This window comes from Pyricularia pennisetigena (genome assembly GCF_004337985.1).
Source record: "Pyricularia pennisetigena strain Br36 chromosome 4 map unlocalized Pyricularia_pennisetigena_Br36_Scf_9, whole genome shotgun sequence".
Lineage (NCBI taxonomy): Eukaryota > Fungi > Ascomycota > Sordariomycetes > Magnaporthales > Pyriculariaceae > Pyricularia > Pyricularia pennisetigena.
In genome coordinates, this window is record NW_021940921.1 from 876,169 (window position 1) to 902,487 (window position 26,319).

The 26,319-nt window shown below is 47.5% G+C and overlaps 8 protein-coding genes across 8 annotated transcripts; 5 read left to right on the forward strand and 3 right to left on the reverse strand.

Moving 5' to 3' along the window:
- Positions 1–2,949: 2,949 nt before the first annotated feature.
- PpBr36_10251 (uncharacterized protein) lies at positions 2,950–3,330 on the forward strand (the record flags this gene model as incomplete). The annotated part of the gene is made up of 2 exons (XM_029897364.1): positions 2,950–2,993; positions 3,105–3,330. 2 exons carry the CDS (start codon positions 2,950–2,952, stop codon positions 3,328–3,330), a joined length of 270 nt encoding a protein of 89 aa, XP_029744395.1.
- A 1,827-nt stretch (positions 3,331–5,157) lies between these two features.
- Positions 5,158–6,656, reverse strand: PpBr36_10252 (uncharacterized protein; the record flags this gene model as incomplete). The annotated part of the gene is made up of 2 exons (XM_029897365.1): positions 5,158–5,714; positions 5,780–6,656. 2 exons carry the CDS (start codon positions 6,654–6,656, stop codon positions 5,158–5,160), a joined length of 1,434 nt encoding a protein of 477 aa, XP_029744392.1.
- Positions 6,657–7,222: 566 nt separating this feature from the next.
- Positions 7,223–9,484, forward strand: PpBr36_10253 (uncharacterized protein; the record flags this gene model as incomplete). The annotated part of the gene is given in 8 exon segments (XM_029897366.1): positions 7,223–7,344; positions 7,408–8,023; positions 8,078–8,144; positions 8,204–8,465; positions 8,523–8,622; positions 8,677–8,789; positions 8,847–9,151; positions 9,171–9,484. 8 exon segments carry the CDS (start codon positions 7,223–7,225, stop codon positions 9,482–9,484), a joined length of 1,899 nt encoding a protein of 632 aa, XP_029744393.1.
- Positions 9,485–13,158: 3,674 nt separating this feature from the next.
- PpBr36_10254 (uncharacterized protein) lies at positions 13,159–14,130 on the reverse strand (the record flags this gene model as incomplete). Its single annotated transcript, XM_029897367.1, has 1 exon — positions 13,159–14,130. The coding sequence occupies one exon, from the start codon at positions 14,128–14,130 to the stop codon at positions 13,159–13,161; it is 972 nt and encodes a 323-aa protein (XP_029744390.1).
- A 2,264-nt stretch (positions 14,131–16,394) lies between these two features.
- On the forward strand, positions 16,395–17,294 carry PpBr36_10255 (uncharacterized protein; the record flags this gene model as incomplete). The annotated part of the gene is given in 2 exon segments (XM_029897368.1): positions 16,395–16,589; positions 16,602–17,294. The coding sequence occupies 2 exon segments, from the start codon at positions 16,395–16,397 to the stop codon at positions 17,292–17,294; spliced, it is 888 nt and encodes a 295-aa protein (XP_029744391.1).
- Positions 17,295–18,762: 1,468 nt separating this feature from the next.
- Positions 18,763–18,981, forward strand: PpBr36_10256 (uncharacterized protein; the record flags this gene model as incomplete). The annotated part of the gene is made up of 1 exon (XM_029897369.1): positions 18,763–18,981. One exon carries the CDS (start codon positions 18,763–18,765, stop codon positions 18,979–18,981), a length of 219 nt encoding a protein of 72 aa, XP_029744388.1.
- Positions 18,982–20,140: 1,159 nt separating this feature from the next.
- On the reverse strand, positions 20,141–21,655 carry PpBr36_10257 (uncharacterized protein; the record flags this gene model as incomplete). The annotated part of the gene is made up of 3 exons (XM_029897370.1): positions 20,141–20,472; positions 21,284–21,536; positions 21,626–21,655. 3 exons carry the CDS (start codon positions 21,653–21,655, stop codon positions 20,141–20,143), a joined length of 615 nt encoding a protein of 204 aa, XP_029744389.1.
- A 2,880-nt stretch (positions 21,656–24,535) lies between these two features.
- On the forward strand, positions 24,536–25,915 carry PpBr36_10258 (uncharacterized protein; the record flags this gene model as incomplete). The annotated part of the gene is made up of 2 exons (XM_029897371.1): positions 24,536–25,681; positions 25,712–25,915. 2 exons carry the CDS (start codon positions 24,536–24,538, stop codon positions 25,913–25,915), a joined length of 1,350 nt encoding a protein of 449 aa, XP_029744323.1.
- Between the last annotated feature and the right edge of the window lie 404 nt (positions 25,916–26,319).

A 26,319-nucleotide genomic window follows, 5' to 3' on the forward strand; every position in this document is an offset into this window, starting at 1 on the left:
GGGCTGAATTTGTTGTGCTGCAGGTTGCTTATTCACAGAGAATGCTGCGCCTACCGGGAATAAGTGTGACGTGGGATTAGTCTCAGGGCTCATCTTTGAACGAACGCTGCGTAGTTGATCCACTTCGTTCCACTTGGTGGCTCAATTGCGGCGTTAGTTATACCTGTGGGTCAGGTCCACCCAACGATCGCGCTCGTTCTAGTCTGAGCACTACAGTGGGTGACCCACAAGTGGACATGACCCGGAAGTGGACACCCCAAGGTTGTGGTTTAATCTGTTATAACTATTTAAAGGATAATTCAATAAAGGCCAAAATTTGCACGTATATGAAGCCGAAAATTGGCTATTTGATGGCGAGGGTTTTGTTTCTATAGGGCGCTCTTTTAACGAGATATTAGGCTTTTGGACAAAACGCAATTTTTATTTTTTTAAAATTCGAATTAAAATGCTATTACAGTGGGTGACCCAGAAGTGGACATGCCCCTGAAGTGGACACCCTCCCGAAAAACTGCCATAAAAACAACGAACATACAATTAATCGTTTTTCCGCAGTAAATCGCAATAAAACCTATATTTATTAATTCGCAAAAAGCTCTTTTACATTATAATCCAAAAATAAAACCGTAAATCCCTGGTCCTGATCCTAATTTCGGTATTATTACCGGATTTTAACCTTTATGGCCGCCCTTTTCTAATCCAGGCCGTAAACCGTTTCCTATATACCGGTTTATTTATAAAAGGAATTTTGGGTTTCGCGGCGCACGCGTTTTTTAGGTGCAAATTTAAAAGTTTTGATTTTTTCGTTTAACCGTTTGTTTTCGGAGGTGAAATTCGCGATTTAAATAACCTAATAATTTATAGTTTTAAATACCTTTTATATAAAATTAACTAAATTTTTTTCACATTCGCCTAACCGGCCTGTTATTTGTATAACCTGTTTTTTTAATATTTTGGGAGGTTTTTGGGGTCCCGAAAATAACGTTAACCATATCCTAATCCGAATTACGGTTAAAAATCGTTATTTAAATAATTTTTAAGTTAGGATTTACTATTTGATCCGGAATTAATATTTAAGGGGGTATTACCGGCCAAATCCCGGTTTTACGGAAACCGGAAATTACGTTACGAACCGATAAACCGGTTGCAAAAGCGTTTCGATAAACGGTAAAAAACCGTTTTCGTTATTTAAACGCAATAATATTTAACGACGTAAAAATTTTTATATATTACCGGTAATAGGTTTTAATAGGGTTAAAAACAAAAATATTTAACGGTTAAATAAAATGTGAATTGTAAATAGGTAAATATTCGAGGAAAACCTTGTTTTTAAACGTTTTAAATATAAATTTAGTTAATTAATGCGTTAAAATTTGATTTAGTACCAATAACCGCTATTTTATACTAATATCTGGTTTCGTTTTAAATAAAAAAACCTGTTTTAACAATTTAAAAGCGATTTTAAAATTAAATTAACCCGTGGGAATCGAATCGTACGTTTAATTTTTAATATTAGGTGGAAATTATTACGTTTATAAAATATTACCCGTTTGGATTACGGGTGGGGTAAATTTTTTTTTTTGCAATTACCGCCTCGATAATCGACGCCTAAATAATATTTAACGTATATATAATTTTAACCTAATTCCGGCGTTTTACGAAAAATAAACCGTATATTTTTCCGGCCGTTATATCGCTTTATTGGAAACCGTATTCGTCCATATTTACGATATATTTGGGTTTAATTTCGAATTCGGTAATTATTCGTTGGTATTAATTATAAAACGCCCGGATTAATTCGGCCGTAGTTTTTTAAATTCGCGTACCCTTTAAAAAAATCCCGGATTTGGTTTTAATATTTTTATTACGGCGTAAAAAACCGGTTAACCAACGTTTACCGAAAACGTTTACGCGTTTTTTCGGCGGTATTAAAAAAAAAGCGAAACTTTTAATTATTTAATGCGTGGGCGCCCTTCCAGCGAATTTTTCGATTTCGATCCAACGGTTAACGAATTTTTCCTATTTGTTAGAAAATAATTGATACGGTTTATAGGTTTGTTTTCGATCGAAAACGCCGTTAAAGCGACGTATAAGGGTGGTTTTTGGTACGGCCTATTACGCGGCCGTTTTATTTTTCGAAATGCCTGATTTTACGGTTTTAACCGCCTGGGTAAACTTAAATTCCAAATCTCTCGGTATTACGGCTTTTTTCGGTTTTAAAAACGCGTTATTTGCGGTGCGTTGTCGCGTTAAAGTAGGTGGGTTGTGTCGAGGATGCTAGAAATTGCTAACAAAACAGGTGTCCACTTCAGGTGCATGTCCACTTGTGGGTCACCCACTGTAATATATCGTCAACTATATATTATAAAACAATTAATGATATTGATTTAGCGACTTAGTTTGCCTGGTTAACGGTTATAATTAATTGATATTTGATTTTTAAAGTTGGAAATTAAAAAACACATACAAATTGCTAATAAATAAAATAATTAAATATAAAATAAATTTTATACATAATAAAAGAAATAAAAAGAATTGTATATATAAAAGTCAGAGTAACATTTAGTCGTGTATTTTTTGGAAAGTAAAACGAAATATTTTGGTATTTTGTATTCTTTTTATGTTTTCACACTATAAATTTAGTATGGAAATTTTAAAAATAAATATTTAATTATAAATGATTTTATTTTACGTTTTAAGAAAAATACCAAGTTAAATAATATTTTTGCGTTTATATGTACAATTTTCTTTTATTTTTTATTTACATATAAAACTTACTTTATCTTGGCATATTTTGTTTATTAGCAATTTGTATAAAGTACCTGAGCTCTTGAATACTCGCGGCCGCCAGGGATTTAGAAAGGCATGTTAAGCAGTTCGATTCGGTAGTGCAGGTTGTTCTCACGTCACGGCGCCTAGCCTTTAAGCTTGAGGAGGTTTGATTTTGATCAAATGGCCGCCCAAACCACCTCGACCGTATGGCTGGGTCATGACCGGTAAGCCAGCTATGCTCAGTCCCTTCTTCCTGACCATCCCAACCACTTGTTTCACCCCTTTTCAAAGAAACGGAGGTACTGGGTGCTCAAACTGCACATTCACAATATTAGTCGCAACCAGGAGCTTGCAGTCTACCAGCATCTATCTGGCTGGGATCACGTTCGGCAGCTGCGAGACTACTTTACTGTTGAAGGCTGCGGAGATAATCGAAAACATGATCTTTTTGTCATGCGTCCGCTGGGAATCAGCCTGCGAAAACTTCAAGAGACGCAGCCGCACCAAGTCTTCGAGTCCAGTCTTGTGGCAGACGCGATGGACCAGACCCTGTCACCCTGATAGGGCTGAACTTGCTCCACGAGGCTGACGTGATGCACACTGGTTGGCTTACTATCTATCAACAGGTTACCTTTTCAGTTCTCAGCTAACGAATAAGGTAGATCCCCATTCCGACAACATTCCCGTTGCCATTACCAAGGACTCGGTCTTTGCAAGCGTGGAGGAAGACGAGGTGTTCAAGCCATCCGCCAGGAAGACTACAGATTGACAACACCGTCATCTGCGACCTGGAACAGGCCCGCATTGGCAGTTAGCAGGAGCATACTGGAAATAATATGGTGAGTACTACCGAGTCTCAATAGTCCTTTTCCTGGGAAAACCCAACTGACATCCTCGTAGGTGAATGTCTCGGCCCTGTCCCCTTGCCCCATTGGACCGCCAGTTTGAATCCTTAGCGCGGGCTCTTGATGGGAATGACAGGGACATGTTCCTCAATTTCATTGAATGTGCGACATTCTGGTTTCCCAAAGATTCACTGACGAATGGGCCGCGGTATTACCAACCATCCTGGCTGAAGAGTCTTGACCTGAGGCATAGGTTATCCCGATAGTTTGCTCGAAACAAGCTCATCCTTTGCAGTTATTCTTTGAAGAATATCCCTTTTCTGCTTACATTTTCACAAAGTTGAAGCAAAGACTAAATTTCTTGATATGAATTCCAACATTGGCCTGAAGCATCCCCCTCCAGCGGTGTTACCCCTTAATAATAACTGGAATGATGGTACAATGGAAGTAGTTTTATAACTTGTATTTGAAAAATAACCAAATGACATTCTAAACCAGATATTTGGGCCGGTACCATGCAAAGCAGGTGGGTAGCCCCATGTTGCAAGTTCAAGTTGTGCAGATTCCTGCATGCCTGTTCAGGTTTGTCTCTGTCTGGCTTGTAACTGTGACTTTTTCTTTGTTATCAGAAAAAAAAAAAAAAACCCCCCGGAGAGGTTAAACGTGAGTTTTGTTGGAGAAAATTCACACTTAGATCTCGCGGGGAACCCTGCAAATGAAGAAGACTTTCCCCAACAGTTGGCCGTCGATTTTTTAAAAAAGTTCATCTCAAGTTCAGGGGGTCTATTTTATTTAGATATGGCTGCAAGGCTTCTTTCACGATTCACCAGTTGGCCAAGTCGGATGGTTTAGACCTCCGCCATCCCATCCACTAAACATGATTTCACAGTCCGATCGGCAGTAGTTGATTTTAGGTGCCGGGTTTGTTATTTCTGTGCATTGTCGAAACTGCCATTCTCACATGCGCCGAGGACTAATGTTTGAATTTTTTGGTTTTCGTTGTACATTGCTACATTTATAGAAACGTGTAAAGCTACCGCGCATGGACAACATCTCAACCCAACCAAGTATATTTTATTCAACGTTTAAGGATTCTCCATTTGTGAGCTGTCTGCTATCTGGCAAACCAAATGAGGGGTTAGATTGTTTCGGCATGTGTAAATATTCAGCTCTTCTGTGCTGGACGAATAGCACTGTGATCAAGCTATAGTGGATCATTCGACAATCCCGAATGCGGATAATTAACAACTCCAGCCTCTGTGGTGGTATATTACGTATCGCAGTAGATACACCCGTGCTGCGTAGTGTCCTCGGGTCATGATCTTGGGGAACTGCCAGACATTCTTTTTCGTTAGTGAGCTAGCTTCTTGTAAGCGGTCACGAGAACCAAAAAGAACTCTAACTTTGCTCATTGCTCATATTAGCAGCGCGGCATAGCTCTCTGGTCACTGATTACTGCCACAAGTCCTTTGCTGGGACGGATATCAACCCAGCTATGTGATCTATAGTGAACAGAATATAGTAGGCCCAGAAGTCCCGCCAGTCACCTCATCGCCTTCCTAATGAAATGCTTCTCTATCCTTTTTAACCCATGAATCCAGCCTAACATGCCATTATCCCTGTTTGTGGCAATAGGCGCACTCATCTGCCTCGGAGTGGTCACACCATCCACTCCGCACACCACTTCCATTTTGCACAGCATATCGTCTTGGACCGCGTTGTGAACCTTTTTGACCAGCCCGGGAGACACCATCGCCAGCACCCTTTGCCCGGCTTCCCCGTCGTTCTCTACCGCCATGACATCTGGGTTAAATTCGTTATTTCCAGGCGGTAGGACCTGCCACTCTACGATGCCGGGTCGCAGGTGTATATCCCGGTCGAGGGAGACTGCCGCGTCAAAAATGGCGGCCAAGTCGTCAACTAGCCCCATTCTGTCGCACCGATGCTTGTTCAACTGCAATATGGCATGGGTAAAGTCGGCTCGGTGGGCTAGAAGTGCCTCACCGGCAGCGGGGGTCGTTGCAGCGGTCGTTGCAACCAGGGCATTAGTATTTGTGCGCCAGTCTTGCAGTGTAACTGCGGTCTTCTCGGTCGGGGCTGCTGCTCGTGATAGGTTAGCTTGTAGTTTTGGCTGAGTGGAGGGGCCTAACATCAAACAGTCTTACCATTCTGAAGGGCGTAATACAGCTTTTGCATCGATTGTGCAGCTTCGCCTGCCCACACATAACGCCCAAACACGTATTTGATCAAATAGTGCCAAATGGACGCCTCAAAGTAGATGGGAAATCGGTTGGTGTGCAGCAAAAACTGCACCTGCCGCAACTCCTCCGCCGCAGGACTTGGCCAGGCCGAAAGTCGCGGCTGGATGGGCACGTCTGAGAATCCCGTTGCGGACAAGTTACGCACCATCCACCTCAGCTGTTTGGCACCGTCGATGAGATCCTGGTCAGAGATTTTGTTCGACTGGCGGGAAGTGGATTGAAGTTTACAAAGCTCAGCGGCGGTTTTGCGCCAGCGCTTGTGGTTCTCGAGGGCCTCGGCCTCTGCGGATGCACGATAGGTCTGCTCTTTGCCAAGGCTGCGCTCCAGCTGCTGTACGAGGGCTTGGGCGTTGGAAATCTGCTTCTGCAGGCTGGCCAGTTCGGTTTGGTGACGAGCTTGGAGATTCTGGGTCTTGTGATGCCATTCTTGATTTATTTCAGTGATGTGGCAGTGGAGAGAGACTTGGTAGTCGTGTTGCTGCTGCTGAATCCAATCTTGTACCAATCTGAAGTTGTTGTTTGCTGCTTCTTCCATTTTTCTGATGTTTCTGTTGCTTTCTGTGAGCTGGTCCTGACAAGTGATTAGTTGACCTACGAGCTTCGCGTGGTCCGAACAGTCACATGAGCTTGGCACAGGCCTGTGGTTTTTGCAATCGTTACCGTTGTGCTCAACAGGCACCCTGCTAGTTGAGGATGCGCACGACGGCGATGGTGATTTGTCCACGTGGATAAAGTCCATCGCATCTTCCATCCTGGTGTCCTCATTCATGTTGGAAGCCATGCTGGCAGGACGCACTGGGCAAGAGATACTGGTGTTGAGCAAGCAGTATGTGGTGCAGGCAGAAAAAGTGCATGCACAAATAGGACGGCCAGTTGTAGCGTTTCACATGCGCACCCATGGTCTTTTCGGCTGTTGCTGTTTTGTCAAGAGGGGAAAGAAACTTTTTTTTTTTTTTTTTTTTTTCGATGAAAGTTTGATCTCTCGGTTGACTTTGGGAGAACGTGATGCCGTTGCTGGCTTTGGTCCCCAAGCAAGCTCGCCTTCAACAAATTACTTCTGTCTTTGTTGAATTGCGAGTTTCGATGGTGGAGGGCTAAAATGTTGTTTTTGTTGGTATGACCACAGCTACCGAGGTTCATGGTTCCGGCTGGCATGACTGCCTTGTTGCGTCTATTTTTGCACCTGAAAAACATTAATTCTAACTTTGCCTTTTCGCGAGACTCTGCCTTGCTTACAGACCAAGTGACAGCGATATAAAATCGGTGCACAGTTAGTGGTTCACTTGTCAAACTTGGGCTAACGTTTCTACATTGCGTCTAGTCCAGGCACGCCTGAAGGGAATCAAGATGTCATCCTTTTCCATTCCATCCCGTCCAAAATCGGTGTCGAGCGATCTCAGCAACGACGACTTTCTCGTTCTGGACGAGCAGGATGGCTTACTTATCGTTGGTATTGACTTTGGCACAACGTGGGTTATTACTTTGTTATGATCCGATGACGCAATCAGACCATCTGATAACAGAATGCATAGATTTTCTGGCGTGGCCTGGGCCACGACAGACGAGCTTCAGGCCAACCCCAACGACGTAAACTTGATTATGACCTGGCCCGGCACGGGCCGAGAAGAAAGCAAGTGCCCGACGGAGCTCAGCTACGACGACGACGGCAAAACGCACTGGGGCTTCGACGTCCCGCCCGATGCAGACTCCATATCGTGGTTCAAGCTGCTGCTTCTCCGCGAGGAAGACGTCGAAAACGACATGTACGTATGTGAACACCTCAGCCGCGGGCGTGAGTTTCTTTCGCGCGCCGATAAAACGGCCGTCGACGTCGTGGCGGATTTCCTAAGGGCGATGTGGAATCACACCATCGCCAAGATTGAGCGCGCGCGCGGGCAGACGGTCGTCGATGCCCTCGTTTTCCGCGTCGTCATCACCGTCCCCGCAATCTGGAAAGGATATGCGCGGCAGGCCATGCACAAGGCTGCCGAGCAGGCAGACATCTTGAACAAACGCGCCGCCGGGCCTACGCAGCTTGCGTTTGCAAACGAACCCGAAGCTGCCGCCATGTCAACATTGATCGAACGGGGCAGGAGGCCACACGCGGGGAATGTCTATGTTGTCTGCGATGCCGGCGGTGGCACTGCTGTGAGTTTGGCAGTTTTCAACAAAAAACAGACCAAGAACTGAAATTTTGTAAAGGATTTAATCAGCTACAAGATCGACCAGGTGGATCCCATCAGCATGAAGGAGGCGGCTGAGGGAAAGGGTAAGCCCTTGCTTGATTAATTCGACAGATTCAGCAGGCTAGATTGCTAATATTACTAGGCGCTCTCTGCGGTGGTATTTTCATCGACCAGGCTTTTGTAGCGCTTTGCAAAGCCCGTCTCGGTGACAACTGGAGCCGTTTGAGCAGATCCTCCCTCAGATACATCATCCGAGATGACTGGGAATGTGGCATCAAGCCACAGTTTAGGATGAGCGGCCTTGACAAGGACTTTACGGTTCGGTTTCCGTCCGAAATCAGCGTCGGCATGGACGCAGGCACAAAATTTGAGAGAATCAAGGCGGGGCGAATATTTTTTCATGGGTAGGGCCATATCGATTTCGTTTACCTTCAAACAGCTCTACTGACATGCGAACAAAGCCGAGAAATCCAATCAACTTTTGACAGTCAGTTCCGTTGCATTGTGCGATTGGTGGATGACCAACTCGAGGCGGTTAGGAGATCTGATCCTGAGGCAAAGGTGGGCGATTCAATTTCCAGATTAATCAGATTAAAAATGCTTACTGTCCTCCAGATTAGCATTATTCTCGTCGGCGGCCTTGGATCCAGTCCCTATCTTTACGACTACATTAACTTGCAATACAAAGCCGAAGGAATTGAGGTCTTGCAAGCGACTGGAAGCAAGCCGTATGTTTGCTGCGAATCTTATTTTAGTGTATTTCGACTTGCTAAAACACGCTGCAGTCGGACCGCCATTTGTCGGGGCGCCGTGCTTAAAGGCTTCCTCCAGAATTCGCGCCCAGACCAAAACAATTTGCCCGTCAAGGTCACCTCGACCATCTCACGATCCAGCATTGGTACGGAGGTCTCCCTTGAGTTTGACGAAACTAAGCATCTCGAGGAAGACAAGTGGTGGTGCGACAAAGAGCTTTGCTATAACGCAAGGAAACAAATGAATTGGTTCCTCTACAAGGTAGTGTATTTACCCATAGCTCCTGGCCGTCACTTTAGCGCATTGACAACCCCTTTCCATAACTTAGGGGTCAAACGTTCCAAACTGCAAGGCAGTACGAACGCAATTTTATCATGTGTGTGATTTCGGCACAACCCTCCCAACTACCATGGAAATTTCGTTATATGACTGCGACGACCCAGTTGCGCCGATACGCAGGACCGACGTTGTTAAATCAATGTGCACCATAACTTTCGAATCCAAAGTAAACAAAGAGGACTACTCTCAACTTACAAATAAACTGGGCAAAAGGTACAGACGGTTGGATTACGAGATAGAGATGGTGCCGCAGGGGGCTTCGGTTGAGTTTGGTGTTTATATCGGGGGACGAAAGCTGGGCGCCCAAAGTGTCAACGTTCGCTTCCAGTAACTTAATTGTGTCGTTTGCGATGGAAATTGCAAAAGATTGTCAGCTGAGTGTACAGTGTGCTTTTTATCCATGTCGTGGCGGCCACCCAGCTTCTGGATTGCTAGCAGACGAGATCTGGGGGGTTTTTTTTTCTTTTGATTCGTTTCAACATGCAGTCAGAGGATTTTGGGTGATTTCCTGGCAAGAGTACCACTCTTCTGGACAGAGAGGACAAATGACCACGTCGGTCGTCAACTTTAATATATTAATTGTTAAGATGTACGCTGATCATGCTTGTGTCCCGAGTGAATCTAGAATCTAGGGACTCTTGTGTACTATTGATGAGATTCGTTTCTTCATAGCTGCGTTGCCCACACATTCCGACCACAGATTACCGGGTATACCTCAAACCATCACCATACCTAAAGACGGGGTTCTCAGTGTCGTAGGGCACATCCTCCTTGGACGCCTCGACCGCCTTTTGCGAACGGGGCAGGTCAAAGGGCAGCTTGCCCTCGGGCGACGCGAGGCCAAAGACGACGTCCAAGAACGCCTCGGTCCCGCTGCCAAAGCTGCCGAGCACGGCGGCGGCTCCCTCAAAGACCTCGGGGATGGCCGCCGGGCGGTCGAGCATGGCGTCGACGACGGTGGGGACGGCCGAGTAGATGGCCTTTTGGCGCGCCTTCTCGGTCGCGTTGAACTCGAGCGACCCGGCGTGGTACGCGGCCTCGAAGCCGCCGGGCCGGGGCTCGTACGGCGCCTGCAGGCGCAGCAGCGCCACGTCGGCCTCCTGCGGCGTCTTGACGACCGTGAAGTTGCGCGCTTCGAGCAGCGTGCCGTTGAAGCCCTCGACGTAGAACTTGGTGCCCGCGTCGGCGTTCCTGAGCGGGAGCATGTCGTCCCTGTTGGTGAGCAGGGTGTAGGCCCTGCGTTGGGCGTCCCTGCCGAGGCTGAGGTACTCGTCTGTGCCGACGAGCTTGGCCGCGGCCTCGGGGTCGACAAAGGGGTTGTCGAACAGGCCGAGCAGGAATTTCTCGCGCATCAGGCGCCTGACGGACACGTCGATGCGCTCCTCGCTTATGATGCCCTCCTTGACCAGCTGCACGATCAGTTCGGGCCGCTGCTCGCCACCGAACTGGTCGACGCCGGCGTTGAGCACCATGGCGGCGCGCTCGAGCTCAGAAAGGTGCTCCACGCCCCACGCGCGGGCAGGCATGTCCTGCCCCAGGATGACAACGTCTGTAATCAAGCCCCAGTCGGAGACCACAATGCCTTCGAACCCAAGCTCTTCCCTCAGCAGGCCCGTGACAATCTGCTTGTTGAAGGAGAAACCGATCGGGTCGTACTTGGTGCCGATGGGCCGGGAGTAGTAGGGCATCATCTGCCTCGCGCCGGCGGCGATGGCGGCTTTGAAGGGGATGAGGTGGTAGTCGAAGTTGTTTCCCGGGTAGGTCTGGTTTTTGCCGTAGACGAAATGCGAGTCCTCGCCGTTCTCCATGGGCCCGGCACCGGGGAAATGCTTGGTGACGGTGCCGACGCTGCGGGGCCCGATCTCGGGGCCCTGGAAGCCCTTGATGTACTCGACGAGGAGCTCCGAGGTCAGGGTGGCGTTCTCGCCCCACGTGTTGCCGAGGCGTGACCACCTGGGCTCGGTGGCCAGGTCGACCTGCGGGTGTAGGGCGAGGCGGATGCCGACGGCGAGGTACTCCTCGCGGGCGATCTCGGCGAACTTGCGGACCAGGCTGGGGTCGCGTATGGCGGCGAGGCCCAGCGACTCGGGCCACTCGGAAAAGGCGCCGGCGCGGAAGCCGGTGCCGAGGTTCTCGGTGAAGCTGTGGCGCGGGTCCGACGAGATGGTGACGGGGATGCCGAGGCGGGTCTGGAGGGCGCGCTCCTGGACCTCGTTGATGAACTTGGCCGTGTCTCTGGCGGCGACGATGTTGCCGGCCAGGTTGAAGTGCGTCATGAACATCTTGGTGATCATTGTGCCAGTAGTGTTGCCCGCGGCCGCACCGTCGAGGGGGCCCTCGTTGATCATGAAGTGGAAAAGCTGGCCGGCCTTTTCTTCAATCGTCATTCGCTTGATTAGGTCTTCCACGCGCTCATCGACCGCGTACGAAGAGTTCTTGTAAGGGGGCAAAACATCGGCCCTGCTATTGACTGCGCTGTACGAAGCGGAGCTGATGAGAGGGAGGTAGTTGCAGCTTACTCCCAGAGGGAGTAGGGCCGCGGCCAGGGTTGTCAAGTCGGTCCTCATGCTGGGCCAATATCCGATAGAAAGACTTGAGGGACAGACGTTGGATGGAGGACCACGAGAGTACACATCTTGGACTTCTTGCAGAGATCGCTGAGCTATATATGAACAAGATCGCGATGTGGACAAACACACTTTGCCGGTGCCATCGCCGTCGACGGCTCACATGTGCTAACCAAGGTCTTGGCGAAGTGGCTTTTTCGGGGCATTTGCGGACAATAAAAGCGAGAAAAGCGGGGAGATGATGCACCTTGGAAGGACTTCTTCTCATAAAGTTACCTAATATACCAAGATTGCTTCGCTGGTAGGTGATTAATACGCAGATGGAGTTTCGGCAAAACACCGGGTTGCCTGGAGACAACGCCCAGCTGGGATGGGTCCATCCACATACCTTAGTTGATGATGATAATGACAGGGTCGGATCTACTGAAGAAAAAGAGACAGGTGAAAAGCACAAGGTCTTTAATCTGACGAGCTTGTCTGTGAGGTTCTCAAATAATGGTTCAGGCACGGTTCCTTGTTTTGGTGCTTGAAAGGTGCCAAAGATTCATTCCAACTCTTCCGACGACCATAGCATGTCACACCTTTCATGTCAAGGATTTCTTCTGCGTGAAAAAGGTAGCAATATTGAATGACAGAAAAACCCTCGAGTTGCCGGGAATATACTATACCGAGCTCATGGTATCGATGCGGAGACCCCAAGATTTCTCCAAAATAAAGCGGGGGATCGCATTGCCAATTTCCCTCAATGGGTCGGCACTTGATCACCTGCCCTGGTTTTGAAAGAGCAACGTCACTCACCGCCGCCAAAAAAAAAAAAAAAAAAAAAAAAAAAAAAAAAAAAAAAAAAAAGAATCTGGGGTTTTCGTTCTCTGGGCACAATGAGCCAACCTCGTTAACCTCGTCCAACCTCCACATTTGTCCCCCGCAACGGAGCTCACAATGGACCTTCTTGGCAAAGTGGAGGACAAAAGGTGAAGATTTTTCTTCCTCAACGGGCTCCAGAACTTGACGCGGAGAGAAAATGCATCGGCAAAAAGAAAACTATCCATGTGATTTAACTTAAATACCAAAAATGCTCCTGGTGAATCATGACTAGATTGGCTCCTCCACATTGACTGTCATCCATTGTCACTACTCCACTTGCCGACTCATCCGTCATTGGTCGGAGGAAAAGTCCCGCGAAGACATGGGACCGGTTTTGATTGACCCGAATAATGAATAGTCAAATAAAAATAAAAATAAAAATAAAAATAACGTAAAAATTTTTATTGTATGCAATTTTTGGTTATACAAGTAACGAATTATGTACCGAAGAAGGAAGAGTAGTAGCTAGCCATAGCCGCAGATGCCGACGTTATTGATAGAATACACGGAGAGCACCGGCTTTTGTTTCTGAAGAAGCTTACACATCGACCAGTGGGAGTCGCTTAATGAGATTTCAATCTTCCTCCGTTATCTTGTTCAAAAGGACCCAGTCAGTGCTTCTGGCGGCGCATTCATCATCGCTATCTGATCCCAGATTGACCAGAACGCTGCCGTCCTGGTTAGACAAAACATCGAAGTCGTCCGAGCACCACTCCAGTTCCTCCCCGTCGGGTGAGGTGAGATGATCGGCAGCGTCGACAGCTGAGGGGATATGATTTTGCAGCTGCTCTAAACGACGGGCATTTCTCCGACCAAAGCTTTTGGAATTTTGCCCGGCCGCGCGGCGAAAGCGGACGTTATACTGCGGCTGCTCCTGGGCGTTGCGCGTCAGGACGTCGAACCCAAAACCGGAGCCGCGGACGTGTTCATCGTCGTACAACAGCCCCAAGTCGTAAAGGTCCGCAATTTCCTCGGCCGCTAGGGCTGCGGCCGCGTCCGCACCACTGACGTCGACCTCCTGCCCGAAATAATCGTCGGCCGAGCGCCGGCGCCACGGGGTACTGCTGCTCGGGTCTCGAAACGCGTCTTGGCGCTCCAGGGATGGTGGGCGGCGGGCTTGGCGGCGCGGAGCAGACGGCGAAAGACCGTCTGAGGATCCCGCCGGCTGCAAATCTACGCCTTCGTTGACGTACGTCGCCCAGGCGACGCGGCTCCTCGGGCGTTGTCGGGGTATGGCGATGGGGATGTCGCTCCTGTGAGCGGCATTGAACGGAGATGGGAAAAATGAGCTGCTGCTGCTGCTGCTGCAGTGGCGTTTGTTGGGCTGAGGCCTGGCGTGCAGCCAGTGCGCATCTTTGAGGGCGTTGTGCTCCCGGATGGGGATCTTGGCATAGCCTCCGTAGCCGCAGTCGCATTTCGTGTGGCGCACCTTGGGAGGATGTCTCGGGGGACGCGGGGCGCGGATTCGAGACACGTGACGTTCCTCGCGTAGCGCCTGGGTCATTCCCACCAAGGGGTCCGATGAGTCGTACAATGCCAGACCCATTGTTGCCAGAATGGAAGTATCGGTATGTTGGGGCTGAGAGAGAGGCAAAGTGGGCGAGGAGAGCGAAAATATCGCTGAAAGACGGCGATTTGTGGGAGTGAGGTTCGCGGTGTGCTTGGAGCGCTGGAAAATGCCAGACGGTCAAGGAGGGTAGGCTAATTAATATTCTTACAAAAAAACAGAGAGGCGAGTGTCTTCAAATCGTTTTGCCGCTCCGATGTGGTTTAACGCCGAATAAAATGAGGCAAAGGGGCGTCATTTTGGTGCAATCTTGCAAGACCTTTTCAGGCTGCTGGCAGGGGTTGATGAGAATCCGGGGCGCTGGTTGTCGCGGAAAGCTTCGGAATTTTGTTGCCATTTGCCATTTTGGGAAATAAGCTGGATCTGAGTCACTATGAGTTCAGGTGGACTGGCGAGTCTGGCGAGTCTGGCCAGGCAAGTTAGACACGCTGAGTTGGCTGTGGCAAAGCGCCATCTTGGCCCAACTCAGGTGTTGGGGTTGTGGTGGGGTGGGTCCTATGCTGCCTAATGCTGCACCAATAGAAACTGACAGTCATCATCTGTCCCTTTCAGGATGTAGTCAACCACAAGAGCTAAAGGAAAATTAGCACCAGAGTCTGGAACAACAATTGGATAAGCCGAAAAGTCGGTGTCTTTTAGCCGTTATCCAATTCACACAGGGGCAGAAGGCTGCTTTTAAGTTTTAGGTACCTAATTACTGACACCAATCAAGTCAGGCAACGATGGCTGGAAGAAAATATGACCACAATAGGAAATATGCTGTCCTTGTTGCTCCGTCGGGCTAGAGAGGTAGTCATATTGGGCGCTTATGCGACCACCAGTGGTAGTGGTTGAGCAGGTTGCCAACGAGCTTGGTGCCTGTCTCGTCGACGTAGACGTGGCAAACATCGCCGGGGCACATGGCGCTCGAGTCCATCGCGTGCACATAAGCACCGTGGCATGCCACTAAAAGGGACGAGATTTTTCCCACATCCAGGACAGAAGACATATGAAGCAGTTCAGTCTCTGGTAAGCCCTTAAAGACAACTGAACTGCCTGAGGTTTTCTTCAAAGAACAAAAAGAGAAAAGCAATTATAATGGCGCTAAACGATGCAAGCCCCCACCACGGCCCGAATTGTACAAACAACGGTAGCGTTCCGCCGGATATGCACCACGTGTAGACTGCAGCGGCAAGATCCCGGGTCCCGATATCCCTGATCCATGAGCTACGGATAGAACCGGCGGCGGAGGTTAATGTTTAAAAATCCCAGGTTTTTTTTACAACCACTGACAAGCTGTACAAGAAAAGCAATATTCTCGATTTAAAAATAAAGTAGCCCTGTAGAAACTTACTCGAACAACAATATTTACTTTTTTGTAACCGAAAAAAAAAAAAAAAAATTGTGGGCCACGATTACAAGCTTCTTTTCCAACACCAATGCGGCTCACATGCTAGGCGATGAACCATGCTACAAAACTGGCTTCGGAAACCCTCCTATGGATGGCTCAAAACATTCAACGATTTGGAGGATATCGCGTCTGAACCAGGCCAGTGGCTGGTTTGAAAATACTGGTCCTGCCCCTGATTTTCACTGTCAGTGTCCAGAGCATAGGAGCCGAGTATCCTTTGCAAGGCCACTTGGCAGCAGCGCTCACTCGGTTGACAAAACTCGAGATAAGGGGTGGCGAGCTTTAAATGATAGCTGCCGAGTTCACGGTATCGTGAGTGCAAGTCAGGGAAGAGAACAAGAAAACAGCTATTCAGTATAGGATGCGTTAAATATGTAACGTGTATCTGTTGTTAGCAACCTGAGCTCATCTCACTGGCATCATCATTGTGTGGGTAATAGTCGTCCATCAAAGCACTAAATCGACCGCGGGTGGGGCATTTCCGGCCCAACGAGGCACGCTGTAGCGGGGTTCCATCCGTCATCTCATCAATACTCGTGACCGTTCCACATCATCTCATCGTCCTTGGAATTTCGAATCGCGACAACTCCGTGCAGCAGAGCCTGCTGATGGCGTGCTCACTCGCCCCTGCGAGCGGACCGCCGCAGCCAGACCCACCGAAGCTCCGTCTTCAAGAAGCTACACCACCAGCAAACTCAACTCCACAGACAAACATCATTGACGCCGCGAGCAAAAATTAGCAATCAATCAAACCATCCAACGCATTTTCATCTGAGCTGCATCAAAATCCCGCAAAGCAAAACCTTGACCCGAAAAACCATAGCTCACACATCTTCCCAGGCGTGCGGCCCCAATGGCAGACCCAGCGACCACGACCCCGCACCAGCCGGACCCGGCCCTCCCACTCCTGGACCACATAGTCATCCTCGTCCCGCCCCGAGTGCTGCAGGATCTCCCGGCCTGGCTGACGGACAACTTCACCGTGATCACGGGCGGCGTGCACGCCGGCGGCGCGACCGAGAACAAGCTGATCCTGCTCGCGGACGGCGTCTACCTCTAGCTGATCGCCTTCACCGAGGGCGTCGACCCGGCCAAGCGCGCCGCCCACCGCTGGGGCGCCCGACCCGAGGGCCGCATCGTCGACTGGGCCCTGACGCTGCCCGGGGCCGGAGACGAGTTCCCCAAGGTCCAGGACCGAGTGCGGACCCGCCACGCCGGTGTCGTCTACGGCGATCCCGTGCCCGGCGGCAGGACCACGCCCTCTGGGACGGAGCTGAAGTGGGCCGTGGCCGACCCCCGTCGGGCGCAGGATGGAAAGGGGAGCGATGCTTTGGTGCTGCCTCTCGACGCGGGCGAGGCGCCGTTTTGGTGTTTTGACCGCACGCCGCGCCGGCTTCGGGTGCCGCACGACGTCCCGGCCAATGTTGAGCATCCCAGCGGCGCAGTGGGCGTTGCGGGAGTGACGGTTTTTGTCGCGGACTCGGCGATGCTCGGCTCTTTCAAGAAGGTCTACGATGGAATTTACGGCGAGGAGGGCTCCTCTATCAGAGAGGATGAGCATGGAGGGCATGGATACAGCTGGAACGTCGGCATACCAGTTGCGGATGGCGGGAAGAAACACACCGTCTCACTACGTACGACCACGGCCGGCACCTTTATCCGGCTGTCGTTGTACTCAACTTCCAACGAGGGGACCATCGGTGGTGTGTTGCACGACAAATGGACGGTCGATTTTGATCTCATCAAGGCCTGAACGAGCTAGTAGCCGCTGCGCTAAAGACTTGTACCCAGGAATCGCTTCCCACCATAAGAAAGTTTTGGGGAAATTTTGCAGTCCTATCTGCTTGCCAGTAAAAACGGACAACATGTCCGTTCTAACGAGTTGCCTTTTGAAGGAAGCAGACTGGTAAAGTCTTCGTAACCTAGGACAAATGTCAGATTTCTGCCAAAGTTTACATCTCACTAGCTGTTTGGCATGAATTGGAACATTCTGCCGTTTAAAAAAGATGTTGCAACCGTTTTTGATGGGGGTCGCTTGTCAAAATGAAGGTGATACTTGGTACAAACTGATTCTATAAGTACGATCTCCCTTGTTCAAAATGCGCAAGACGGAATAACAGACATTCTGACCTGCCCACCAAAAGGTTCTTCTCACAGCTTTCTTTTTTCGACGTAGTAGAAACAAGGTTTTTGTATTCCAGACGAAAATAACCGTAAGAAATACTCACCTAGTGGCCTTTGACCAAAGCTTTATGCTGCAAAATAACTCACCGTAGAACAAGGCCATGCAACGACAGCATCCCCAAAAGTCGAGAATAAGAATGCGGGTGTGAACTTAACCAAATATGGCCGTTTGAGCTTGGCGATCGGTGACCGGGCAGAGATTAATTGAAAGTTGTCACATACGTCCATTGCCCTCTCTATCTTCCAATACATCATGCCAAAATGCGCCAAACTCCAGGCTTTGCACCATTAAGTGACTGCAAGGTTGTGGTTCTTCGCCATCAGTGAATTGACTCAGGAAAAAGCCAATGCGCTCTGTCCGTGACTTTCCAGCTTCTGTAAATTATCCATCTTCCTTGGCGGTGGCATTGAAGTTAACCCAGTCTCAAGGATTCTCTGGGAGCTGGTAATACAGCCCCACGTTCGAAGGAGACGTTGAATTCCACAAAATGCTGGGTATTAGTCGAGGTGTGGCAGGGTACATCGACAGGGTGCCCTGCTACCCAGCGTCTAGGTTGGTACGTATGAATCTGGGCGACAACCTTTCCGATTAACTTATTGTCCATAAGTCAGCAGCTGGCGAGGCTCAGTGCATTAAGATCCTGGAAGCTCAACCAAATATAGCTGCATAAGATTGGTTCTTCGGCAATTCCGGTTATTAGCAGTCTGCTATTTGTGTTTTGGCCAGAGCGTCTCAGGCAAGCTCGCTTGCAGGGTGTGTCCTGTTCAAATTGCCAGCCATCTTGTCATTGAATTTTCTAACTGTTGATTTGTGCCTGACATCCCACTCGCTACTAACACGGGTGTCCAAGCAACCGAAAGCTAAAAATTAATGTCCGTTTACGATCAAATTATCCCAAGTCAAAACCCAGCTTACCATATATCAACATTGCACTGCCCTGAGTACTTCCTTACAACAACGCTCATTTGTTTGGTGGTTTCTTTCCTTCTTTTTGGACTTGCCATATTGTCTCATTAAAGCCACAAGGTGCCGCAAAATGTTATCAAGGGGTATAAGCCACAGGTTCATGCTTGTGTATATTACAATTTTCGCTTTACTAGGCTTCGCTTCCGCGGTAAACGATGTACCCGACTCCCCTTCAGACCTCAGGGTCGAGGCCGAAACAGGGCCTCCTTCACTGTTAAAACGGGCCCAGATTCTAGACAGCTGCAAGCCGCGTGAGCGTGAGATGTTGATCAAGGCCATGGAAAAGTAAACGAAAAAAAAAAAAAAACTTGTCATCAAGTCGGAAGAGACGCAACATTTTCTAACCTGAATGACACTTTTGTTCTAGTTGCCGCATTCTCGCCAAGGCCGGAATATGGGCTACGCAGCACAACCGCGAAAGAGTAAAGGCGTTTTTCAAGACTGAAAAACAAGAAGACGTTAAAAAAATAGTTAAAGTTTTTGAAAAGGCCCAAAAAGCATGCGACCCTGAATCAAATTTGGGCACCATAACCTGCCCAGGCGGTTTGCCCAAATGCCCCAAGGACATTGTGAGTTTCACAGTCAACAAATCGGACAAGACAACCATATGTCCGGCGTTTTTTGATTTGCCTCCTACAGGCACAGATATAAGGGGGTATCAGGACTTTCATTTGCTACGCGAGGTCACCAAAATGGGGAGTGGTGAGTGATTATAAGACTTATTTCAACATTCCAACCTTGTTTCTCAGCCGTCCTTTTCTTGATGCTTGTCTTGCGACAACTCACAGTATGAAAAGAGAGACTGGGTGACTAATTCTAAATCTTAATCTACTATAGTTGGAAACACAAAGGACTTGATGACCACTGGTCTCCCAGGCGTTTTCCAGTGAGTGCCTAAGTCTTTTTGAACTTTTGAGCTATTGCTAAAACATCCTCAGGATCAAATCTACGAGCCTTCACCTTAAACACACCGATACCTATGCCTACTTTGCCCAGACTGCGAAGATCGAAGCAACCGCAAAAATGATAGAAGACGGCTTCGGCAGCCAAGCCCCTGCTCAAAGCGGTAATACAAAAAGATAGATTGTCGGGACTCGGTTATAATTTTGCAGGAGGGTTTGGATATGCCTTACAGCAATCTAAGGTGTGATAGCTGTTGTGACGGCGCCAACGCTTGCGAAATGCTTGTTCATTGACTAGACCAGACATGAGAAGCTCCGAACTGGAAATATGGAAGGAAGCAAAAAGTGAATGAAAAAAAAAAAAAACATGGACAAAGAACGCATAAAACAGTTGTTAGCTGCCTTGATTTCAACACATGATGGGTTTTAACTAGGCAAAACCGTTTGGTGGTAGCGTCTCTTGGAACAGTTTCTTTTTGGTGTACCGCAGGCAACAAGCTGGTGGTGGCTCTTGTATTAGTTCATCTCAGATGAAAGAAAGCTATGCTACACGTGCAAAACCGCAACACCGCCTCTCGGCATGTCTTCAAGTTCATAATCGTACGCGCCAGCGCCGCGGCCTTCGAGGGTATCGGTGCTGCCCAGCCGCGCGACAGGGGCGTTTGGCGATATCGGAGACAGCTGCGTGGGCTGTCTCCACGGTTGGGAGTTCCTCCACTGGAGGTCTTGCGACTGGGCGCCCGCCGAGGATCCCTGCGACGACTTGGTCTGTCTCGAAGATGGCGCCGAGCTTCCGCTCATCAAGTTTAGGTAGGGTCTGAGTGGCGGTAGGCAGGCAACTATGAGAAAGACGTAATTGTCGATTGCGTAGTACAGATCTGGTAGTAGAAGAAGAAGATGAAGTAAGGGGGTGGGGGGGCATCGTGTTAATAGCTGGAACAAAGGCCTTGAAGAAAATGTCGCGATGGGTGGTCGCTGCTAACCTAGATTGGTAATGCGCAAGTTGCCAGAGTCGGGTCGAAACCAGACGAAGCGCATCAAGCTGCTGACCACAAGGTCGATTCCGCCGAGGCCGAATGTAACGTATAGTCCCGCTTTGTCCGGTCTTTTCATTTGCATACCACGTATTATTAAGAATGGAAGAGCATATACTGTGTTATTCTAAATCAGTTTCCGGACCAAATTGTTCGGGGTTCCAAACGCAACCTACTCATAATGGATGATCCAATGTGAATCCCCCACATCGCGTCGGAAACTTGGATTTGGATGGGGCAAGAATCGGCTTGTTCGAGTGACCTAGAATCAAGGTTAGTGCTTCATCAAGTGCAAATGGATACCTAGGTTTATAGACCAGGTAGTCTATAGAGGTGGATTACCAGTTCCGCTCTATCGGTAGGCAGACAAAAAAGAGAGTCAAGATGGTAGCCACACAGGCACCGACAGTGCATCCTATCGTACCGTATAGTGCATATCTTATGCCCTTCATGTGCCGAGGGAATAGTTGTAGGTATACGGTGAGAATGGCGAATTTACACAAGTAATAACTGGTGTAGAAAACAATGGTGATACCGAAAATATACTAGTAACGCTTATATATTAATATGCAACGCAGAAACAGTGCAACCATTGATTGATTTGTGGGGGCCCAAGGCTGCCCCACCTAGTTTCTGAGGTTGTTCAAAATTCGACCGCGTACCTTGAGTATAAAGACAAGAATTTCCGGATTGCTGGTCTCGTAATTGGCAAAACTGGCCAGAGTGTCGTCGGGCACGTTGGCATGCAACATGACAATATCTGCAGTAGATGCGATAAAAGCACACAACCATGCCGAAAAGACCAAGTAGTCTGTTGCCTCGAGCGATTTCCGTTGGATGGCGAGCTTGAGATAGAATCGTGCACCGATGAGCACTAGCACCAGAAAGGCAAGCAGCATCTGGACGGACTAACAAGAAAGAAATGTTAGAAAAAAAAGTGCAGTTGATACGCTGGGATAAGATCGAGCGCTGCATGAGATGGGGGTCGGCCACTCACAACAGATGCGGAAAACGTTATATCGTGCATGTCGCGAGACGAGTGCGCCGTGAACAGTTCGACATGCTAAGCAGCTCTGGTCGGTAGCGGTGTTTCCAAGACCCACCAGGAAACTCGGTATCGAACGAATGCGGTTGTCCTACACGTTGCGGTATTGTCGAAAGCCAAAGGTTGACATGCCGAATTTCGTTTATCCAAACAGCTGGAAGGGCCGATTTGTACTTGGCGTTTCTACCAGCTACCGGTTTCTCGGACACGGGTTTCTCGGAAAAGATACCCCGCGCCCCTTAATGAGCTAAAGTAAACCAGCCAGCTATGGTTTTAACCTCGGCGCGGTCGTTGCCGGCTCGCTAGGTCATGGCGCCACTTGGAGTTTGCTGGACACCCTAACTGCCAATCCGCGGGGTTCTAATCGTCGGTGGCTGGCCATTGTCCTTTTCCAGTCAAGCTTAGATTTTAAGAAATGTGCAATCAAATCTTTGCTGCAAGGGCCCCAAAACATGGGGATAACGGCCGCCGCTAGCGACATGGCGGCGGCTTGTTAGGACGCTGCAACCCATGGCTTGGCAAGGGGTTGTCGACAGTAGTTTGTTGTCATACACGTGGGTTGCTTAAGTAAATTCTCCCTCTTATCTTTGTACCTAAACTCATATGGTCAGAACTGAGCGAGTGGCAAGTATCGACTAGATCTATGGCCTGATCATTAACGCCCATCTTTGCATCTTGGACTCAAGTTTCCATCGTGAAAACGAGAATTTTCAAGTATTTACAAAGCATAGGCCAAATTCCAGCCTTCTCCTACTCTTGGCCATATGTTATTTTTTTCTCATCCTGCTTTCGGGCGTCCCACATTGGAATTGTTGCATGTACTTTTCAACTGTCGCAAACGTTAATCGTTGACCTCCTTTTCCTCCGTAATCAATCTCAAGTTCTAGCAGTGGCGTTCCAGAAGTGGACATGCCCCGGAGATGGAAACCGTAGAATTGTGGTTTGATTTTTTACATCAATTGAATTGATAATTCGATAAAGGCCAAAGTTTGTATGTATACAGAACCAAATATTGGCAATTTAATGGTATAGGTCTTGTATTGATATGTCATTTAAATTGCACGTTCAGGTTTTGAACAGATTCCTATTTTTATTGTCTAAAATTCGAATAACAATGTTGTGAAAATTCTGTAATTTGCATTGCATTTTGTAGATCGGTCGAAAGTATGTATATTACCGCTTTGTCCGACTGGTTACAGGTCCCCTATAGTAATATATTAGATCTCAAGTGCGATAGATTCGAACTGTTAGCAAATGGAGCTCCTAAATATAGAATAAAAAAAGCGAAAAAGTCTATTATATAAAAACAACACGAAATTTTAATAGGGTCATTTTTCGAAGCCTAAAGCAGAATCGTTCATGCTCAATACGTATTTTAGTTTTCTTTACTAGGAAATTTTAAAAACAAATATTGAGTTGTAAAGAATTTGGTATTTCGCTTGGAGAAAAACCTTCCTACAGGTTATTTTTGGTATGATCTTCAAGGCTTTTTTTATTTATATGTAAAATGTATTTTATATTTGGATATTTCGTTTGCTACAAAATTGTATGTATTTTTTCGGTCCAATTTTAGAGGTTAATATTTCATCAACTTGAATAAGCAGCAAGTCAAACAAAGTTGCAATATATATTTAACGCTTTTATCAAAGGCATTTCAACAAAACTTAACACGATATTTACACAAGTCTTGAAAAATTAAAAATAAAAACTTGCTTGAAGGCTTAGTATAGTTTTGAAAAAACGTTATTATAAATTAGAACTTACACTACTCCATAGTTAATCTTTTGTTTTACATACCTACAGAGCAAAAGCATCATATTGGTCCTTCCCATGATTCTTTTCGAGAAGAGGAAAACAAAAAAAAAGGAAAACAGTCTTCTATCTTACCTGCTTTTAGCACACCTGCAACAAGTTAAACACCAAGGCAGCTAAGTAATCATTGAAAAAAAGAGATTTGTGTACATATTGTAAAACTTCAGTTACAACGTAAATATTGAAATATATATATATATATATATATATATATATATATATATATATATATATATATATATATAATATTAATGCATTCCAAAACCCACCCGTGGGGGCCGAAAGGCCTATTAAATGGCCCGCGGGCCATGGGCTTTTGGTAAATCTTGGCCCATTGGCCCCCGTGGGCCCCCGCGACGGGTTTTGGAATGCCTGAAATCAATGATACCTCTCGCTTAGCTCGAGGTATGGGGCACAAACAGCCTGAGCCCGGTTGATATCTTGCATAATACTATCTTGAGTATTGCAGGGGACGAAGCATACATTCCGAGAAGTGGTGCCGGCGCACAACGTTAACATAGCCACTTTAGTATGTATTGAATACTAAACGAACTGTAAACAGCTCAAAGTTTACAACTCACGTTGAGAATGAAATTAAAAAACCAGGATGTACAGCAATATTAGAACGTGGATGTTCTAGAGGTTGCAGAATACTACTTGGCCCTAAATTTGCACATTAATTTGCGTAAACCTTTTTTCATGTCTTTGGAGAGACTCCTGTTTTATTTTTCACAGGGACCCTGGCTCTTACTGCTTGATCATGGTTATTAAAGCCGACCGGTGGAAAGCTAATTTTGGATATTAATTAAGTTAATTGTCTCTTTTCCTAATTTCTTACATTGCAATACGGACAAATTTTCGCGAATCGCGTTGCACCCTTGCAGAAAAAGGGAAATAAACAAACCATGCGTTGAACAATCAAAGATCTTTCAATTTATTTAAACTGTCGAACTCCACACCTCCCACTGTGCACATTCTTTTCACCATTGTACAGTGCGGATGCTCGCTATTTTATATCCAGAACTGGGGCCTGCAGTAAACCTTTCAAATATGTTTTTCACCTCGTCGATTCTCTTTGGCCTGATTAGGCTTGCAATTGCTGCAAACGATGATCTTAATTTTGCCAATTACGATACACCAGACCGCGGATTCCTATACCAGCCTCAAATAACGCATAACTGGGGCCACCTGTCACCATTTTATTCTGTCCCGTCAGATATCAACCCCTCAAGTGATTTGCCCGGCTGCACGGTCACGTTTGCACAATCTCTCTCTCGACATGGCGCTCGATATCCGAGGCTTGACCAAGAGTACGGTGCTATGATTGACCGAATCCAATCGTCTGTGGTCGAATACGGCCGAGGATACGAATTTCTTCGAGATTACAAACATAATGTCCTCAAAGGAAATCTAAATTCCCTTGGTCACCACGAATCGATAAACGCCGGGAAGCATTTCTACCGACGATATCACAACTTGGCTAGGAACAACGACCCTTTTATTCGATACGATGCATCTGAACGAGTAGTTGAAAGCGGTGTAGGATGGGCCCAGGGTTTCCATTTAGCTGCTCTGGCCGATAAAACTCGAGTTGTTCCGGACAGTTTCCCTTATAAAACGCTTAAAATGCCCTCCGGGAAAGGGTTGAATAACACTTTGGGTCGCAAAGAATGCCCCAAGGATATTTATTCAAAATCTAAAACGACTGTGGATAAATTCCAAGCAAAGTTTCTAACGGGGATTGCAGACCGATTGAATAGAAATTTACCAGGGGCAAACCTATCAGTCAAAGACGCTTTTGACCTTATGGATTTGTGTACTATGGAAACCGCGGCCACAGTTTTAAAAACGGGGGTTTTATCGCCTGTTTGCGGTCTTTTCGAAGAAAAAGATTGGAAGGTGTTTAATCAGTATCACAACGCGGTGAAATGGCATACTTGCTCGTATGGCAACCCTTTCGGGCCGACATTGGGGGTAGGATGGGTAAACGAGCTTATTGCAAGGTTGCTACAAAAACCGGTGGTGGATCACACTAGCACCAACCGCACGCTTACTTCCAACCCGGCGACTTTCCCGTTGAAAAACAAGCTTTACGCCGACTTCACCCACGCGACCAGCTTTTTAACGATCTATTCCGCGCTGGGATTGTTGGGTTCTACACCTACCCCTGTCCCTACAAACAGAGTCGTGAGCGCAGAAAGGCTTGCTGAATTTTCCGTCAACCAGGTGTCGCCTTTCGCGGCCAGGATGTACGTCGAAAAAATGACTTGCTCGGGCCAGCGGGAGGAACTGGTTAGGATTTTGGTCAACCACCGGGTGATGCGTCTGCCTAACTGCGGCGCAGATGCGGAAGGACGGTGCAAGCTCAGCGCGTTTGTCGAAAGTTTAAGTTTTGCTAGGTCTGGTGGACATTGGGACAAATGTTATTAGAGATCAAAGACGGGCCGCACTCATCGGTCGGTCAACACTCGACAGGGTTACGTGAACTGCACGACCTCATCCAAGATGCACTGTTGGAATAATAGTGAACAGCAACAGCATCCAGGAACTAGAGGGTGGAAATGGTTGTTGTAAACCAGCTTTTGAGTTTTAGTAATTATTTACCTTGGCAAATTTATTTACACTATAAACAGTCATCATAGCGTAATGCTGCGAATAAAGAGCGAAATGGCATAAACCGCTAAATTTAAGTTTCAACGATCATGTTTTATTTTTCCAAAATTATGCTGCTTTGGAACGTAAAAAGCATCCTGCAGATCATCTCGCGGAGGAAGTGTAGGTACGAAAATGTCTAGACGAAGTTCAGGTTTTATTTCCATGCAGCCGTTTTTGGG